A 16,860-nucleotide genomic window follows, 5' to 3' on the forward strand; every position below is an offset into this window, starting at 1 on the left:
TCCAAAAAAGTACAGCATTTGTTATTTATTATTTACTAAATTCGTCTTTTTGCCTGTTCCCCCAAAACTGACTTCTGTCCAATTTCCAATTCCAATGTCAACAATAAAAATGTCGCTTTAAAATTCAATTCTGAAACAGTGAAAATCAAGTTTGATAATCCATTGACGCCCCTCAACCGAAAATCAAATGGAAATGTCGAAAGTTCGCACAACTTGTGATCATGTTTATCATTTTTATATACTATTTTTTGTTTCAATTTTTATCACTTGATCATATATGTTACTATTTTAGAATGAACTGTGCTGGCTGATGGTAAATAGTTTGAAAACAATAACGCTTGGGTTGGGTTCAATTATTTTATAGTGATAGAAAGTGATTAAAGTCCAAAATGTTGTTATTTTCAGTTGCAAATGTTGTTTATAATTTTTTTTTTTGGTTTTTTGCACGTATTTTTTGACCTTGAAATTTGAAAAAAAACATTAAAAACAGGAAAAACTTCCCTTTACCTTTAAAAAAAAATCCTAAAACAATTTCCACTGTTTCACAACTGTTTTATTTTGCATATACCCTACATCCAGAATTGATAATTTGATTCAAGGTGGTCGAATTTTTTATTGCTTTATTAGACTCAAAATTGTCTGAAAACACCGGCTTGACAACTTTTGGTAAAAAAATTTTAAAAATGTCGTTGTCCATCAAAATTTAAAATCCATAATTGAAATTGAAGACACAAGATAATGCACATGCATACCCAAAATTTGACAGTGATTTCAAAAAAAATTGTTTCCAGCCGCTGCGACATTGACAAGACTACACCACCTTTAAAGATAGGAAAACCTTCTCTTGAAAATTGTTTCCCAAAAAAATTTCCACTGTTTCACTATTGTTTTATTTTGCCAATGCCCTACATACAACATTTTCGAATCGATCTACGAACCTAATAAGAAAAACTGAAAAATAACTATTATAAAGGATTTTCAGTCGTTTTCTTCTTCCCAACTAATTTTAGATCTCTTGTTTCTATTCTTGTTTTCACTTTATATTCCCTATTTTATTTTCGTCTAAAAATTGGCCCAATTTGTATTTGTTTTCTCTGTTTTGTATTTCTGATTTTGTTCTCTAAACTTCAATATAAAAAATTTGTATTTTTTCGTTTCTCTGAATATTTTTTTAGAGGAATGACTAATCAGTGGAACAACTAACTTAAGTCGAAATGAAAGTTAATGTGTAAACTATATGAAACAGTCAATTTATATTGACCAGCAACTAATAAATTCAATTTACGAAGTCTTCCATTTTCTTATTTGTCAGGCTTTTGTTTTTGTAGCGGTAAAAAATTAATTCAATTTTAGTATTTTTTCAAAACAAAAACACTTTGGAATCTTTTTGAAAAACATTTTTTAAAAATAATTTTACAAATTTGAAATTGTTTCTCCCAATTCAGCCATGAATTTTCTGATTAAAAAAATCTCAAAAAGCTTTCCAAATATTTGCAGAAAACAGTTTCAATAAACAGAATATTAATGTAAAATAGTTTCAATTAAAAACAAATTCCAATTGAATAGTTAAGATTACCATTCATGATTCTGAACATGTAATGATACTGAAAAAAAAACATTCGACCAATAATTTATTATTGTTTTGAAACAGAGTTGTTTTTTTTTTCAAAAAAAAATTATTTAAAAAAGGCACTTTGGTGCTCATTTCTTTATTTTTTGTTTTGTTTATGCCATCAAAACACTTTTCCCTCTTATTCCTGCGTCTCTTCATCTTACACAGTCTCTTCTACCTACTCAAGTTACAAACATCCACGCGAGTGTGTGTCAATTCTCAATTCACATGTCATATTCTCACTTTTCAGAAATTTCTTCTTCCTTATGATTTTATGATTTTTAAAAGCACCTATAGATTTTATTCTTGTAGTGCAAGAAAAAATAAAGTTAAGGGAACTGCTTCAATAGCTTTAAAAATTTAAGACAGTTCTATTTTTTTCAACTATCTCCATATACATATATTACTGTTTCGGTTGATTATCTTAATGATTGCAGGTTGATTCAAATTATTGTGTTTCGAGTACTTTTGGGAACATTTGGTTACAATTTAAAACTTTTAGGTTAAAAGTCACAATTCTCTAATATTATCCACCTTGAAAAAAGTGCTAAAAATTTGAACATTTTCTTGAGATAGATATATTTCAGTGAAGTTTGCCTAACATTTTTAATTTTACTCAAGGAAAATGTTCAAAATTTCTCAAAAAGTTCAGATTCTCTAAAAATCCCTGATATGCAAGTTTAGTCAGAAAGTTTATAAAAAATCTAAAACTTTTTAGAGCGTCAATCAAATTTGTATCAATGTTTCACTGAAGAGGTTTCAATAATTGTAAAATCAAATTTCATCCTCTGATAACTTCTATTCCCCATTTTCCTATTTATCTATCAAACCCTCTACATTTCCCCATTTCGCCATTTTTTCCCAACTAACCCGTCATCGCCTTCTGATTGCTTATAAAAGTAGTCATTTTCTTTCCTTTTTCTTTATCCTAACAACCCTTATGTTGTTGCCCGCAATAAAAGAGCACAGAGCAATCTAACCGAGATTTCTGAGGCGGTGCTGCTCGCCGAGCCGCGTCTAATTTATGCGGGGCTATGAGCAGCTGGAAAACCAGAAAAAGCATGGAATAAAGTAGATGGAGAATGGAATCCGGTTATTGGCATGAATTAAGAAAGGGGAATAGAGACGAGAAGGTTTCTTTTTTTCTCGGTTTCTTGATCTTGTTGCCAGAAATTATACTCAACAGAGGATTCTCCGGTATCAATGAAAACATGTTTGTTATAAACTTGAAAATAAATCTGAGAGCGAAAAACAAAAATCGTCGATCTCAAATTTTTATTTTTTTGTCTGTTTCAAACTATTCATTAAGAATTTTACGAAATTGTTCATCTGGTTGAAATCGTTTTCTGTGTGCATCTTTCTCTTAAACACATATAATAATTTTTCATCAATTGAAGCTTATTCCGATATGTTTCATGTTAGAGCTAAGAACATAACGTTACTGATTGTTCTTATTTTGATATTTTGTTCTTATTATTTTTATTATTTTCTAAACTGGACTTCAGATATTGAAAGCTGTCTGGCTAAATATAATTGTTTTTCATCATTGCAGTTGACAATTTTGATGAATTCAAATAGGAAGTCATCAATTTTTAATTTACTTTATGGGAAGAAAATAATAACCATTTTCAAGCTTTCTTGTGTGTTATTATGGGTTTATACTGTTTTGAAGCTTTTTACCACTTCGAGTTTTGCAAAATTTGAATCCTTTGAAATATCAGAGCACTAGATTTGAATAAATAATATATGTTTTATAATATAGTTAAAAATTGAAAGTTTGAATTTTATTTTGATCCAGTTTTTTGAAAATGCATAAGTTTCGCCTTCCGTCAATTTATTTTTATGATATTTTTGATTTTCAGCCAAAAATCTGTTGATCTCAAGATGTTGAATTTTTTTGACTGTTTTGAACTGTTCTTATTTAGAAATTGTGTGGTAGTTTTCTTTAATTGTTCCAATCTTCATGGAATTATTTTCCGGCAACTCTAGATTATTAAACATGAAACTTCCTATTCACTCAATTCCATCTCTACATTTTTTTTCTCAAGACAAATTCTGCCAAAAAAAGACCTCTGATTTTCGACTCTTCAACATCAAAAATCAAATCTTCTGTTTTTTTTCTCCATCCAATTTTCCGATCAACCTCGTCATTTTGTGCATCTTCTCCATATCATTCAAAGGTACATTCAATTTTCCTGAAAACGGGGTGTATCTGAGTAAAGAAAGTGCCACTCAAACGACGAGTCGACTGCCATCAAAAATAACGGCATAACTTATGCAGACACAGAATCATGAAACGGATAGCAATAGTAGAAGCACAAGTACGGAAGCCATTACTCACGTCATAACGGACAGAAATGGGTGGGATTTTAGGCCTTCGAGAGACATGAATTTATGGAAATTTGCGTAGGATAAAGACTTTTCGAATTGAGAATGTTCGCTATTTAAAGCCAATTTCTGATTAGGGGTTAGTAAACTGAAAATATTTTGATTTGATTAGTTTAAATACTGAATTTTCTACTCGTTTTATTAGTTTTTAAAATAACTTTGCAGGTCTCTGGAATTGGAAAATTTAAACATAAACCAGAGTATCTCCCGATTGAAAGTAGAGTAGTGCGACATGTCTGTAATTGTTTTAGTTTGAAATTATTTTTGAAAAATGTGAACCTGCACAATTAAATGTCATAATTTAAAAAATTGCAGTTTCTAACATAATTTATCAATTTTTTCTTAATTTTTATCTGTTGTTTGATTTGACATTCAATAGTGACTTCCATAGTTCCAAATTTGCCGTATTTTTCCGCACAAAATTAAAAACGAATTTTACATTATATACATATTTTTGCCAAGTTTAAAGTTTCAGCAAGTTTCTTAAAGTCGTTAGGCCTTTACGGAAAATTGTCGAAACTTGCCCATTTGGGAATTCAAAATATTTTAGTAATTTAAATTTTTGTAAAAATTTGAATAAAAATCATTAAAAAGTAATGAAAATCTGAACTAACTTTAGAATTTTTTCATTTTTTTTGCAAAAATCTGATGCTTAAGATTAATGCTCTCAAGGTAGGTAGGCACAAATTTCGGTCCATTTGCCGATCTGACTGCCTACCGTCACATCGAAAAAAATTTTGAAAATTGAGCGGCATGGTCGACATCATCATTATACTCGAGAATTCTAAAAAAAAATTCAGGGTGAATATTGACAGTAGGCACACGTGTAGGTATAAGGTAGGCGTAGTCAAGTGGTTGCGATTTATTATGATTGAATGGCATTTAATATTTCATTAATTTTGTACTTAATTTCTGAATCTTTAATTATTTGGTAAAACAATGGTTCCTAAAAAAAAAGTTACTGTTTCAAACGAAACATGAAACTACAATACTATCAAAATTATTTAGTTTATAGATGTCCTCCGAAAAAAAGTAGTTTTCATTTGTGAATTCAAATTTCATATTTCATAGCCACTAAAGATCAAGGAAACCAAATCGGAAAAGTGCATCACCAAGAAATCCAATCCATATACCTCTTCCTCTGTCTCCTTCATTTCCATTTCTGCATATCTCATAAATTCATTTCTTCGTCTCGTCGGTATTTTAAAAGAGTGTCCTCATAAAATGATGCTGAGAAAATGAGAAAAGAGAAAAAAAAAGGTCTGAAATTCTCAAAAAATCAGAGATTCTGAGAGACCCTCAATATTTTCTCCAATGAATTATAAATGAGCACTGCTTCTGTTTCTCTTTTCTCCCCCTTTTCTTTGAACTAGTTGAGCCACTCATTTTTATTTTTAATGATACTATTTTTCATCTGGGCTTTTTGTTTTTGATCAATCTCTTAATTATACTCCTGGCCTCAAATATAGCAATAATGTCTAGAAATAATTAAAGGGTTGAAACCTGCAATTTTAGAGCATTGTTTTATTTTTGATAAATCAAAAAATCAAACAAATACTTTATTTTCCATTGTAAAAGCCATTTTGATAAATGTACGCACTTTTGAAAGACGTCCCACAGAATTGCATAATTGACGTGCTAGAAAAAAGTGCCAAAATATCCATTTTGTGGGCGAAGCCTCTGATACCACAGCTCTTTTTCAATTTTTTTGTACAACATATCAATTTAAAAATGTTTAAAAATAACTTCCGAGATAGACACTTATTCAACAATGGTTAGTAAAAACGAGCATTATTTTTTTCGCATTAAAGAGCTAAGCTACTCTTCATATTATTATGTATTATTTCCCAAGATTCAAGAAATATTTTTGTAACAGTAAATTTTTTTTGTTAAAATATTCTCTGACTTGTTTTGGCCACAGAAAACGCGTCTATAAACCTGATATAAAGCTTTTGTAAACTTTTCTTTTTCAGTTAACTTCCAAAAATTGCAAAATCTAATTATAAATAACTGCCCTTTATGAATAATCTCTGGCGAACCCAATTATTTTCACACAATTCTAACACTCTCTCTTGGTCATTGCACTCCCTCCCTCCCACTTCACAATTTTCAGATTTCCGTCATCTATTCACAACAATTTTCATTTCTTTTCATCTTCTTTTCCGTTTACTCACACCCTTCATTAAAGGACTTGGAGAGTATATATTTCAAGACATTGTAGTCGCGAAATAATTGTTTCCCTACTTGAACTTTTTTATCAAAGTATTGATTTAAAATTAGCATAAATATTTTTGCTGAAACAGTGAAATCTCAAAAATTGTTAACATTTTCGGTTTGGACGAGAAGTGTTGTTTTTTCAATTTGAAAAAGTAGTTTTTGAGAAATTTCTCTAATTTTGACTTTTTTCTAGAAAAAACTAACAATATATAGGTAGGCGCGCCTTCACAGTTCCTGCCTCATGCTTGTTTTTCTGTGAAACCATATTATGGTGTTTGAAGATGTTGAGTAATTTTTTAAAAAAATTTAAAAAATTTAAATTTCAATTAGTTTTTGGACTGTATGCATTCGAATGGTGAGTCTTCTTGGCACATGTTTTTAACAACTTTATGAAACTGCAGAATTTTTTAAATACCATTTTTCTCACAGTGAAAAAAAAAACCGCAACTAAATTCCTGAAATTTTGAATCGCCTCTCAAAATCACAATTTTTGAACTCATTTTACCTGTGTGAACAAGTTTTCAATTTTTTTTAAAAAGCTGATTGCGCCACTCTTAACAGTTTTGTCCACTCTCTCTGTTATTATATTTGTAAGTTTCAGAACAGACGTATAGGCTCTAACTGACCATAAGCTCCAAAAACATAATAAAGTTTGTTTGGGGGGTCAAAATCAGTGGGAACACACTACAATATTCTGTTCCTATCTTCTTTTTCAACGCTCAGCTCTCAATCCGTCCCGATGTCAACAACTTCCCAAATTGCAACAAGAAATTTCCGTCTCTTTCTTCTTTCTGTGTATTTCAAAAAGCCCTCCGTGTATGTCTATCTCTGCCTATTAATTTCCGCGTTTAGCGTTGATACGAGCTCTCGTTTTTCCTTTTTCTTCTTCTTTTTTTGAGTTAAAGTAGGAGAAGCTCTCCGAGTTTTGTTAAAGTTGAAGAGAAAATGAGTAGAATTGAACTGAATTTATACATTCATGTCTGGTTTTTAGATATATATATATACATTTTTATATGTGTGTTTAATATTTAACTTTATCTAGGAAAAATAATTTTTTGTCTGAAAATTATCCCCAATTTCCAAATACTTTTATTTTAAAAGTTACTGTTTCAAGAAACTTTTAAATCATTTTGTAAATAGTTCATAGTACTCGAACTTCCGGATTTTAATGTTAAAAAAGGCGTCCTCGATCACAAATTTACGTGTGGAAAATAAGTTTTAAGAACAACTGTTTCATGTAAATGTGAAAACTTTTGAGTTAAAAAAAATCAAGTTGATGTTAATTGTCCCATTAATTGGAATGTGTTAGAGATGTTGCAGTAATACAATTGCTTATTTTACTCGAATTATCACCTAAAAAAACCATATAAAATACTTTTTCACTCAAAATCCTAGCTGATTCATTTTTGATTTTTTTTTCCATTTTCATCAATTTCTTAAATTATTTAGACCAAATAAATAAAAAACGTTTTATTGAAAAATTCGGGATAGTATTTTCTGAAATACATAATTATTTGAAAAACTATTCCAGAATATTGAACACTTATAATATGCAAAATAAAGTTTAAAAATTGTTGAGTCAAAGTTTTGAAAAATTATAAAATTTTATTGAAACAGTAAAATTATATTTGGAAACCGTATTTTAAAATTATTAGTTATAGTTCACAAAACCAGGAACATGTGAAAATTTCGTGATCATTTAATTTTTCTGGAAATATTTTAGCTAAATTTAATAATTTTTTTTTCGGACTTTTGAACAGCCAAATAGCAGGTTTTGAGAAATTTCTGAGAAATCTCATGAAAACAAGTTTTTTAAAATACATAATTTCGTGTGTTTTAGCAGATATTCCAAATCCTAGAAAAAATACCATATTGAAAATATTGTAATCATTAGAAAATTGTGTGTCCGTTTTTGTATTTGGAGATTTTTGTGGGTGTCCCACTACATTAAAAGTTTTAAAATAATAGTTTGAGCAATACATTTTCCTCGATAATTTTTCTCGTTTGTGTGAGGAGTTTGTATTGATGTATTGATGTATGATGTTTATTTTAATTGATGTTTAGAAAATTAATCGATAAAGGAAATTTGTTTAAAAAAAACTAACTTCCTGAAACAGCAAAATTATTTTTGGAAACCCGTTTTTTAAATTAATTTAGTTTAGGTAACAAACAGGAACGTGAAAATTTTTTGTGTCAATTTAATTTTCTGATTATATGTACTTCTTATTAGACGGAAAAAAAATGCCAGTTTTGGTTTATTTAAGTACCACAAGAAACATATTTGTGTTACACTTTTTCCAACATACATTCAAAAGGAAGTAAAATAATGTTTACTGGATCGGAATTCAATTTAATTTTTCTCATTTCCCGTGCTTCTCTTTTTCTCTCTATTCTTGTCATGCTCTGTGTGTTTTTTTCGAAAAATGTATATATCTTTCACCTGTCTGGATATATTTTTTTCTTTTCAAAAATGAATTTCCGTCTCTCTATTTCCAGGTTCATATATAAATTTCTAATTTTCAGAGAAAATCAGTCAAAATCTTCAATAATCGAAACTTGGGAGTGATAGGATGTTCGCGATTGCTCATAACTCAATCCTTCGGGACTCGCTGGCTGGAATTCTGCAATTGAGTCCGGAAAGAGTTTTTGATGAGTACAGGCCACCACCATTCACAGGTTTGTTATTGAAAATTCCTAAATCATAAAATATTTCGTTAACAATGATTTTCAATTAGAAAAAAGTAAAGAAAAGTTAATTTTTAACATTCACGAAAATGCTTTAAAATTTTAACTGAACCTTTTTTAATAACACCGAAAGACAACTGAACTCTCTATTTGTTTTAAGTTCACTTTTGAAATTTTTTTGAAACAGCTGTTAATATACAGTAAAGTCGTTCAACTCTTTCCCTCAAATGATGCTATTAGAAATTTCAATCTTCTAATGAAAAAATTATAGTTGTATAATTTTAATTCAATTGTAAGCACTCTTAAGATACATCAAAACTTTGATAAATATTTTTTGAAACAGTGAAATTTAAAATAAAATAATTACAGGAAACATCGTGGTTGGAGTTGAAGATCTTCGTGACGCCAACCTCCGTTTTGCAGTCAGATATTTCCTTGCAAATGTATGTTTTCTCTTCAACAGATATTTCAAATTATTTCAATTTCAGGTGGAGAAGAGTATTTCTCTATTCATTGTAAAACAGGAATGGAGTGAAAATGATGAGAAATTCTTTGATGATCTTGTGAAAACTGAATACAGAAGAGCTCATGATCTAAATCAAGTTGCTATTGATCGTGTCAAGTTAGTTGGAATTTATATATATATATAAAGAAGTTGGATTTTTCAAAATCTCTAGAATTGGGAAAAAAAGCGAAGGAAGCGCTTATTGTTTTTCATAAATATATGTTCAAATTATATTTTTTGTGAAACAGATTTTTTTGAAACGATTCGCAGAAGTTTTTTCTTTAAAATGGGGTTTTTTTTCGTAAATGAAAAATATAACCAACTATCGTTAAAAACTTTTGAAACTTTGATATTTTCAGAAAAATATTTTTAAAAGCCATTACAGTAAGCTTCCTGATAACGAATGGAAAAGTGATCGACTGGAACAATTGAATGAATGGAGGACCATTCCAGCCATCAATTATAGTCTTCTCACGCTAAATGATAATCTGAAAGTAAGTTCTAAACTGGTTGAAATATTTAAAAATTTGCAGACATGTATAATGCTGAAAAAATTTCTTGAGGCGGTTAGAACTAATGATCGTATTAATAAATTCATTAAAATAACATGCTGAAACAGTATAAATTTTACAACCAAAAAATATTACAGAATCAAATCGACGCGCTCGCCAAAGTGACACCATGCACGATTTCTGATGACGAAGAACAAATAACAAATAAGCCACCAGTTCTCCATTGGACAGCCGATCCATTGGAAGGAGAAATTCAGTTTATTGCTCAATTAAACTTTCCATTGTCTGGACCAGACGACTCGTCATTCCGAGAGATTTGTCGACTCTTGAAACCACATTTCGAGACATCTTATGAATGGACAGGAGGCATTTTGTTAACAAGTGATCCTGTTCGATTGCATGTTCAAAGATTCAATGATACACAAATTGAACTGGCTGCAAGGATTTGTGTTGATGAGTTGGAAGGTAAGTTCAAGAAATCTACTGGCAAAGTATGCATTCGAGAATACTTGAAAGTATATAAATATTTTGAAACAGTAATTTTTGGACTTCAAGAAGAAGTAGTGGATGTGGGGAGGATGCTTAAAAGTATAAAAGTATAGCACAGATTTAATTTTTTACTGTGGTATTTAAAGAAAAACGGGAAAATTCGTTAACAATGTGAAAAAAAAACATATTAAAAATGCTTTAAAATTTGAATTAGCGAGCAAATTCTTCCCTTTTAGAATGTTCTTTTTGCGTAAACTAGTGTTTTGGGCAGAATTTTGTAAGCTATCAAGTTCATCATAGAAAAAATTAAAATACCGAAATTGTCCTTTCGCTGAAAAAAATCTAAACGGTTTGTAGTTTGAAATCAAGTCTTTTTCGATCTATTTTTCAAATTTTGAGCTGCATTTTCCTCCAGCTTCACCAAATTTTGCTGTTTTCTTTGTCATAAATGCTAGTTTAATGAGGTTCTTTATGCAATTTCGGGACATGTATTGAATTATATGTCGGAAAATTACAGGAATGGCGCCATTAAGAACACTCATTGTTTTATTTTAGCCTTTTTCAAATTTTCAAAAGAAATAATTCGTTTTGAACAAATTTGTCTTCAAAAGTGTGTGTGACGTACATGAAAAATCAACATTAAAATTTAAAAAAATATATATACAAACATTCTGAAACAGTAATTTTGAAAAAAAAAAAATCATTTGTTACAGGAGATGAAGCCGATCGGCCGATTAGATTCATTTGGCCATACCTTGCAGTTTCGCTGAAACAGGCACTTCAAGTACTCGGGGAGCATCCACATCTACAGTACTCGGTAAGTATTCTAAAAATTGCAAGTCGAAAACTGAAAGTATACTAAGAGATGATAAAAATATTTCAAAATAGTTACCTATTAATTAAATGTCCAACTTGAAACATTATATATTTTAATTTCAGATCTCATTTGTCCCATTTGGTTCGATCTTCTTCAAATCATCTGAAATCGAAGCTCGTGTGTTCGATGCAACAGTATTCTGCTCAACTGCTCTGAAATACGATAAAGTTGGATTCCGAGTGGGTGAAGATGTACATCATGTGGATATTGCTCATATATTTCCCGATGGAACATATCCATCACTTTCACGTCTTTTATCAATGAATCCTCCATCACCAAGATTTTCTCGTCCAGAATCTGTTAATGATTCAGTTTCACCTTCATTGATGTCAGAGCCACCGACTCCTGGAGGTTTAGTTGCACCACATAATAGAGGAAGACGAGTTTCTTTTGGTAAGCAAAGAGCGAACTGGGTGTATTTCAAAAAAAAGTTTAACTGAAAATTAATTCAATGTTTCAATATAATGATAAAAAATTAAAATAATAATGTAAAATTGCTGGATAAAGAATCTTTAAACATTATTAAAATTTAATCGCATTATCCTGAAAATGCACTTAAATTTTGAGTAGAGTTTAAAATACACAAAATATTCTGAAATTCAAATTCAGAGAAAACCAATCAGCGATTTTCTCCACCCACTTTTCAACCAGTCATATGAAGTGTACCTGATTGGTTGGAAAGAGGGCTTCTCATTTTGGGAGAAGTTTTAAAATCGAAATTTGCCAAAATTAAAAAAAATTAGACTTTTATTTGTTTTTCGTTTTTTGTGATATTTTGAATTTCAGGCTATTTCGGGTAATTTACAAAACCCCAATTTACAAGAAAACTTGACAATTGCAGAAATTTATGAGGTGTCAAAAACCCAAAAAAAACTGGAACCACAAAAAAAATATTGCGATTTTCGAGGCACTAAACTGTAATTTGGATTATAATACGATACCCGGTCTCGAAACGATCGACACTTTCCAGCTACAGTATCCGCGTATTTTCTTTGCATTTTCTGCTATTTTTTTCTATTTTCAAAAATTTTCCAAAATTTTTGAAAAGTTCAACAAAATATGTATTTTTGCGAAAATATCGGAAAATCCAGCAATTGGGTAATATTATAAATACATTTTTTGTGGCGAGACCCGTTTAAATTGATCCGTGCGCCTTTGAGTATGATTTTCAATAAATTGCGAAATTAATAAATAAATAAAAAACACTGTTTCACTCCTTTCATGAAAAAAACTAAAAATGTGTCAATTCGCTGGCAATACATATTATCTTTTTCAGGAACCATAAAGCTAATGTCTGATGGTCCTACAACTCCAGAAATTCCAATTCTCAATGGAAATTCGAACGATGGATCAGCAAAAACAGTCGACGCATTCATTGACAAAATGCTTCAACAGACGATGGATCAGCTGGCAGTTTGATCGAGATTACTGTAGACATCACATATTTATTTTTCCTTTTTCTTCACAAAAAAATCCCTTAAACACAATCAATTCTCTTTAATTAAAAAAACATGTTTATTCTTTAAATTGTTTATTTTGAATTTAAAAAAATAAAAACCGATTGGCTGAGAACAACAACAACAGAAAAATGAATAAATATGAAAAACAGTGGCAAAAGTAACGACGAACGGAAGGATAGATAACAAAAAAGAGTAAATTAAGACGATGAAGCTGCTTTCGATGCTTTTATTTTCTTCATCTGAAAAAAATATTTTGTTTGTTAGAATGCACGTTTCTTTCAAATCTTACCATATCATTAGCATTTTTAGTTGCCTGTAGCAGTGCCTGATATTGAGAATGATTCATTCTAACTTCAATCGGTGGAGCTTTCACTTTCTCGGCTTCTTCTTCTTTTCCAACAACAACCTTCTCTTCAGAAGCTCCATCCTGCTCTTCTTCTTCTCCATTTCCTGCCAATTTTTCTGCATCACTCAACTTCATCGAACAAACATCTCCATTTCCAGTTCCACGGCATTCCGCTTGAAGGAGAAGGTTCTTCGGGAAACCGGAAATCATTTTGCGTGCTTCGTTATTTGCAACACCCCACAAAAGAGACATATTCATCACGTCGACTGGGGAACGGAGATCAAGCATTGTTTCAGCACCGGATGAGAAGATTATGTTCTTCGATTTTAGGGATCTGATCAGGACTCGGCCGTTGAACAATGTCTGGAATTAGGAAATTTTTGAATTGGAAATTACAGTTTAAATTTTTAAATATTTCAATCTAAGATCTTCCGTTTTGTCATCTTTTTCGTGTCGCAGCTGTCGGAAATCAATTTTTATTGCATATTTTAATCGATTTTCTCGCCTTTTTGTAGTGATTAGGATACATTTTAAGCCGAAAAGTACCTAAAAATGACTTATCGGCTTTAAATATCCTTCGATTAACAAAATATTGAAAAAAAAATGCAATAAAATATGACATTTCAATAAAAATCACATTCCTGGTGCTGCGACACAGATAGGTTGACAAAATTCGGGATTTTGACTAAAATAAGCTCTTTTTTTTCGATCTTTTGAACCGACATATTTGGCCAATCTCACATTTTTCCGTGTGGCAGGCATCAAACTCTCTGCATATGCAATTTCGTAGAAAACTCCATCGTTTCGAATTCGATCCATCACTTTCGACACTGACAACCATTTTCTCTGCAGAGAAACAGGTTTTAGTTTAATTTTTCCATTGAAATTCCACTAAAATACCCTTTCTTCCTCCAAATGATCAATTGTGATAATATCGAAAAGCTCAGTTTTTCGTGAAAGTGTGTCAAGTACTGATGGCTCGCCCGGGCGAACGGCAACGATGTCGTAGGACTGAAATAATTATTTTCTTATGCTGAATAAGAAAAAAAAACTCACCAAAATAGTTGGGTGAATGAAAACTTTATTGATAACTACTTGCTCATTTGCAGTAAATGTAATTCTACTGAATTGACGGAACACTTTTCCACGTTTTTCGAGTTCCGAAGTATTCAATTGACTGACATCCACGTAATGCGGTGGCGGGATCAGCTTTTTCTTTAAAATTCCAGCAATTCCATCTGCCAACTCATCTTTTCGTTGTTGTTTCTTTTTCTTTTTCTTCGGAGGTTCCCCATCGACATTATTCTGACTTCCTGGTGTCCAAAGCATGTCGAGCTGAAAATTGATTGATAGCTTTAAATTCAAACTCCGCTTCTTACTTCTGTATAATAATCGGAAATATCTCCCAAATCAATATTAATTGCTACGGCGTCGTAGCCCATTCGGATAGCTCGTCTCACCATCGCAAGTGTACTGAAAATATTATTTATTGCCTGGAATCTTGAACAATTTACTTACTTTTCGGCATCAATATGTTTGATGCTAAGATCTGCGTATTGAAATGTTGTTTCTGGAACCATCGGTGTGAATTCCATGTGCCTGAAGTAATTTATTAGTTTTTTAATAATTATTTTCGTGATTTTCGAAATTTAAGCACTTCGATGAAGATATAAAGTAATCAAAACTTACTTTTTTCGAATAGATGTTTTATTCTCTGACATTTTCTGCAAAAAATTAAGTTCTAGAACGAATAAACCGTAAGAAACGAATAATTTTGCCGAAAAATAAAAAAAAAACAAAATTTCTGGTACGACGCTCCGAGATTACGACTTTGCGCGTTGTTTATCGTAAATCGACACACATGAAAAAGGAGGGAGTTCAAACTTGGATTTTTCTCTTTTTTGCTAAAAATCTAAAGAAACACTTCAAACTTAATTTTTTTCGAGAAAGTTTTTGTGTACAAGTTTGCATAAAAATGAAAAATAAAATTTTGAAGATTTGTTTTAATTGAATGAATGCAATTCCACACTGATATTATTCAATTATTTCAGTATAAATAAAAAAATTGAACCCTTATTATGCCACTTTTTTGCAGAGATGCTCTCTATTTGCCAGTTCACAGTCTCCGCTGTGCATTGCTCCCGCCAAAAGTCTCAAAGATCCACGGACACAAAAGAAAAGTGTGCCAACAAGTAATACTTGTCACTTTTTCAAAGAAAACTGCCGTCGACCATTTGATTGACGGCGAGACTAAAAATAACAGTAGTGAGCATTGGTGTGTTGAGAAAAGAGAGAGCAAATGTTAACAAGTTGTACCTGTACACACACACACACAAATCATGAGGAGTAGCCAATGGAACTTTGGTGGTGAATACGAAAACGTGTGCTCGAAAGATCAGTAATAAAGTGTCTCTCTTTGCTGATTGGCACCCAAACAGTTTGAGAAGACAAAGATCGACAATCCAAAGTCAAGATGATCTTCTTCAAAACTATTTTGGGAAGGATATATCTTTTTGAAACGAAAATTTGAACATTTCAGCTAGTAATCAGTATGAGAGAGATCACATAAATATAACTGTAAATATCGTAACTTGAGTGACGTGTTACCATCATGCCGATAAAATGTACACCGTGAAACAGACCAGTCTTGAGGGAGGCGAGGTAAGAGGCGGAAAAGAGGCACTCTCATCTTGCCTTGTTCATTGCAATCCGTAGATGTTTCAAAGTTTCAAAATTCCTGAAACACCGAAATTACATGTTTTCTAATATAGTTAAATTCCCATAACTCAGCTTAGGGAGCTTGAACGTACTCGCAAATTTAAAAAAAAATTGTATTTTTGTATTTAATTTGTATGCTTTTCACTTATTGAGAGCTCTATTTATTGAGAGCATTTGAAAACTACTTTGTCTTCATTTCCTAATTTCGTTGCAAAATTCGAAATAGCATACTTACAAAGTAAGTAAGCTGCAATACTAATATGGAATAAACAATTTTTACTGTTTCATGTAGTTGTTAAATAAGACTCTGAATACGTTTGTCTGATGTAACACGTTTTAAATTTATGTTTTAAATTTACATTCTGAAAGATCTACCTAAATAATAGGCATTGAAATTTTTGAGGCTTTAATAAATTCTGCGAAGCAGGAAGTTATATCAAAATGACAATTACTGTTTCAGCATATCACTTGTATAAGACTAAAAATTCGATTTAGGAGGAGTCGCCATCATTAAGAAGTTATGTGAAAATTCCATTATTCAGACAAAACCATCAGGAGCAAAAAATAAGCAAACGTAAAAAAATTCAGTGTATTTTGAAAAGTCTCTGAAACCGTAAATATTTTTGTAAAAGCAAACAGTGTTAAAATGAAGCAATGTAACAGTAAACGTGCTTAAATACCGTATATTCTTTATTAGTAAGGCGCCTCTATTAGTTTTGCCTCCCTTCATTTGTTCCCTATGTTTAGGAATTCAAAATTTGCATTATAAAATCGTTCTAAAAATTAGGAAAACTCTTACAGACTTGGTATAACAAGTCAAAATTGGCAAAATATGAGTACAACTCGGACAGTTTTTGCGTATCAGTCATAAAATTGGTCCATTTTGGTTCACAAGGTGTTACTGAAATTGATGATATTTGCCATAACTTAGTGGGAAACATGAGAAAAAACCTTTTCGAAAATTAGTTTTGCACCCTCTATTAGTTTTGCATCAAATTAGGTGTCCGAAAATTAGTTTTGCACGCCTTACTAATAGAGGATATACGGTATA

General features: G+C 31.0%; 2 protein-coding genes and 43 non-coding genes across 47 annotated transcripts; 23 read left to right on the forward strand and 22 right to left on the reverse strand.

The window, feature by feature from the left end:
- Window positions 1-73: 73 nt before the first annotated feature.
- 21ur-2781 lies at window positions 74-94 on the reverse strand. The gene has a single exon (NR_054480.1).
- A 487-nt stretch (window positions 95-581) lies between these two features.
- Window positions 582-602, forward strand: 21ur-1012. Its single transcript, NR_054481.1, has one exon.
- On the forward strand, window positions 583-603 carry 21ur-385. The gene has a single exon (NR_054482.1).
- On the forward strand, window positions 586-606 carry 21ur-3069. The gene has a single exon (NR_054483.1).
- On the forward strand, window positions 589-609 carry 21ur-13960. The gene has a single exon (NR_054484.1).
- A 308-nt stretch (window positions 610-917) lies between these two features.
- On the forward strand, window positions 918-938 carry 21ur-7617. The gene has a single exon (NR_054485.1).
- 21ur-1232 lies at window positions 919-939 on the forward strand. Its single transcript, NR_054486.1, has one exon.
- A 235-nt stretch (window positions 940-1,174) lies between these two features.
- On the reverse strand, window positions 1,175-1,195 carry 21ur-12345. Its single transcript, NR_054487.1, has one exon.
- On the reverse strand, window positions 1,179-1,199 carry 21ur-3947. Its single transcript, NR_054488.1, has one exon.
- 21ur-9275 lies at window positions 1,183-1,203 on the reverse strand. Its single transcript, NR_054489.1, has one exon.
- Window positions 1,204-1,583: 380 nt separating this feature from the next.
- 21ur-1890 lies at window positions 1,584-1,604 on the reverse strand. Its single transcript, NR_054490.1, has one exon.
- A 460-nt stretch (window positions 1,605-2,064) lies between these two features.
- Window positions 2,065-2,085, forward strand: 21ur-2972. Its single transcript, NR_054491.1, has one exon.
- A 137-nt stretch (window positions 2,086-2,222) lies between these two features.
- On the forward strand, window positions 2,223-2,243 carry 21ur-10862. The gene has a single exon (NR_054492.1).
- Window positions 2,244-2,945: 702 nt separating this feature from the next.
- Window positions 2,946-2,966, forward strand: 21ur-2999. Its single transcript, NR_054493.1, has one exon.
- On the forward strand, window positions 2,947-2,967 carry 21ur-3326. The gene has a single exon (NR_054494.1).
- A 438-nt stretch (window positions 2,968-3,405) lies between these two features.
- 21ur-11156 lies at window positions 3,406-3,426 on the forward strand. The gene has a single exon (NR_054495.1).
- Window positions 3,427-3,561: 135 nt separating this feature from the next.
- On the forward strand, window positions 3,562-3,582 carry 21ur-7250. The gene has a single exon (NR_054496.1).
- Window positions 3,583-4,357: 775 nt separating this feature from the next.
- On the forward strand, window positions 4,358-4,378 carry 21ur-281. The gene has a single exon (NR_054497.1).
- A 625-nt stretch (window positions 4,379-5,003) lies between these two features.
- Window positions 5,004-5,024, forward strand: 21ur-12780. The gene has a single exon (NR_054498.1).
- On the forward strand, window positions 5,009-5,029 carry 21ur-6239. The gene has a single exon (NR_054499.1).
- Window positions 5,030-5,809: 780 nt separating this feature from the next.
- 21ur-7434 lies at window positions 5,810-5,830 on the reverse strand. Its single transcript, NR_054500.1, has one exon.
- Window positions 5,831-6,236: 406 nt separating this feature from the next.
- 21ur-5153 lies at window positions 6,237-6,257 on the reverse strand. The gene has a single exon (NR_054501.1).
- A 291-nt stretch (window positions 6,258-6,548) lies between these two features.
- Window positions 6,549-6,569, reverse strand: 21ur-4645. The gene has a single exon (NR_054502.1).
- On the reverse strand, window positions 6,550-6,570 carry 21ur-12970. The gene has a single exon (NR_054503.1).
- A 797-nt stretch (window positions 6,571-7,367) lies between these two features.
- On the forward strand, window positions 7,368-7,388 carry 21ur-7917. Its single transcript, NR_054504.1, has one exon.
- A 103-nt stretch (window positions 7,389-7,491) lies between these two features.
- 21ur-1735 lies at window positions 7,492-7,512 on the forward strand. The gene has a single exon (NR_054505.1).
- Window positions 7,495-7,515, forward strand: 21ur-10085. The gene has a single exon (NR_054506.1).
- Window positions 7,516-7,686: 171 nt separating this feature from the next.
- Window positions 7,687-7,707, forward strand: 21ur-11939. Its single transcript, NR_054507.1, has one exon.
- A 60-nt stretch (window positions 7,708-7,767) lies between these two features.
- Window positions 7,768-7,788, reverse strand: 21ur-13810. Its single transcript, NR_054508.1, has one exon.
- A 480-nt stretch (window positions 7,789-8,268) lies between these two features.
- On the reverse strand, window positions 8,269-8,289 carry 21ur-13083. Its single transcript, NR_054509.1, has one exon.
- A 451-nt stretch (window positions 8,290-8,740) lies between these two features.
- Window positions 8,741-12,855, forward strand: H35B03.1 (START domain-containing protein). The gene is made up of 8 exons (NM_068450.9): window positions 8,741-8,893; window positions 9,272-9,345; window positions 9,391-9,524; window positions 9,793-9,901; window positions 10,057-10,384; window positions 11,122-11,225; window positions 11,348-11,678; window positions 12,562-12,855. The coding sequence occupies exons 1-8, from the start codon at window positions 8,788-8,790 to the stop codon at window positions 12,702-12,704; spliced, it is 1,329 nt and encodes a 442-aa protein (NP_500851.2). The 5' UTR covers window positions 8,741-8,787; the 3' UTR covers window positions 12,705-12,855.
- Window positions 9,019-9,039, reverse strand: 21ur-14158. Its single transcript, NR_054510.1, has one exon.
- On the reverse strand, window positions 9,023-9,043 carry 21ur-11657. Its single transcript, NR_054511.1, has one exon.
- Window positions 9,024-9,044, reverse strand: 21ur-9805. Its single transcript, NR_054512.1, has one exon.
- Window positions 9,960-9,980, reverse strand: 21ur-8526. Its single transcript, NR_054513.1, has one exon.
- On the reverse strand, window positions 10,390-10,410 carry 21ur-5205. The gene has a single exon (NR_054514.1).
- H35B03.23 lies at window positions 10,911-11,060 on the reverse strand. The gene has a single exon (NR_054515.1). It is a non-coding gene; the product is annotated as an Unclassified non-coding RNA H35B03.23 (non-coding RNA).
- On the reverse strand, window positions 11,021-11,041 carry 21ur-6586. Its single transcript, NR_054516.1, has one exon.
- Window positions 11,784-11,804, forward strand: 21ur-1015. The gene has a single exon (NR_054517.1).
- Window positions 12,537-12,557, forward strand: 21ur-8753. Its single transcript, NR_054518.1, has one exon.
- On the reverse strand, window positions 12,799-14,815 carry H35B03.2 (Ribonuclease P protein subunit p30; the record flags this gene model as incomplete). 3 transcript variants are annotated; one of them, NM_001306862.4, is made up of 8 exons in its annotated part: window positions 12,799-12,984; window positions 13,035-13,454; window positions 13,833-13,937; window positions 13,992-14,102; window positions 14,148-14,426; window positions 14,471-14,564; window positions 14,610-14,690; window positions 14,781-14,815. In NM_001306862.4, the coding sequence occupies 8 exons, from the start codon at window positions 14,810-14,812 to the stop codon at window positions 12,943-12,945; spliced, it is 1,164 nt and encodes a 387-aa protein (NP_001293791.1). The 3 variants fall into 3 exon arrangements, 2 of the variants coding, with proteins under 2 accessions (NP_001293791.1, NP_001293792.1); NR_131505.1 differs by having other exon boundaries at window positions 12,943-12,984; window positions 13,833-14,102; window positions 14,781-14,812; NM_001306863.3 differs by lacking the exon at window positions 14,781-14,815 and having other exon boundaries at window positions 12,943-12,984; window positions 14,610-14,686.
- Window positions 14,816-15,665: 850 nt separating this feature from the next.
- Window positions 15,666-15,686, reverse strand: 21ur-4106. Its single transcript, NR_054519.1, has one exon.
- Window positions 15,687-16,134: 448 nt separating this feature from the next.
- On the forward strand, window positions 16,135-16,155 carry 21ur-10089. Its single transcript, NR_054520.1, has one exon.
- Window positions 16,156-16,170: 15 nt separating this feature from the next.
- On the reverse strand, window positions 16,171-16,191 carry 21ur-7513. Its single transcript, NR_054521.1, has one exon.
- A 165-nt stretch (window positions 16,192-16,356) lies between these two features.
- Window positions 16,357-16,377, reverse strand: 21ur-11469. Its single transcript, NR_054522.1, has one exon.
- Between the last annotated feature and the right edge of the window lie 483 nt (window positions 16,378-16,860).

This window comes from Caenorhabditis elegans, chromosome IV, assembly GCF_000002985.6.
Source record: "Caenorhabditis elegans chromosome IV".
Taxonomy (NCBI): domain Eukaryota; kingdom Metazoa; phylum Nematoda; class Chromadorea; order Rhabditida; family Rhabditidae; genus Caenorhabditis; species Caenorhabditis elegans.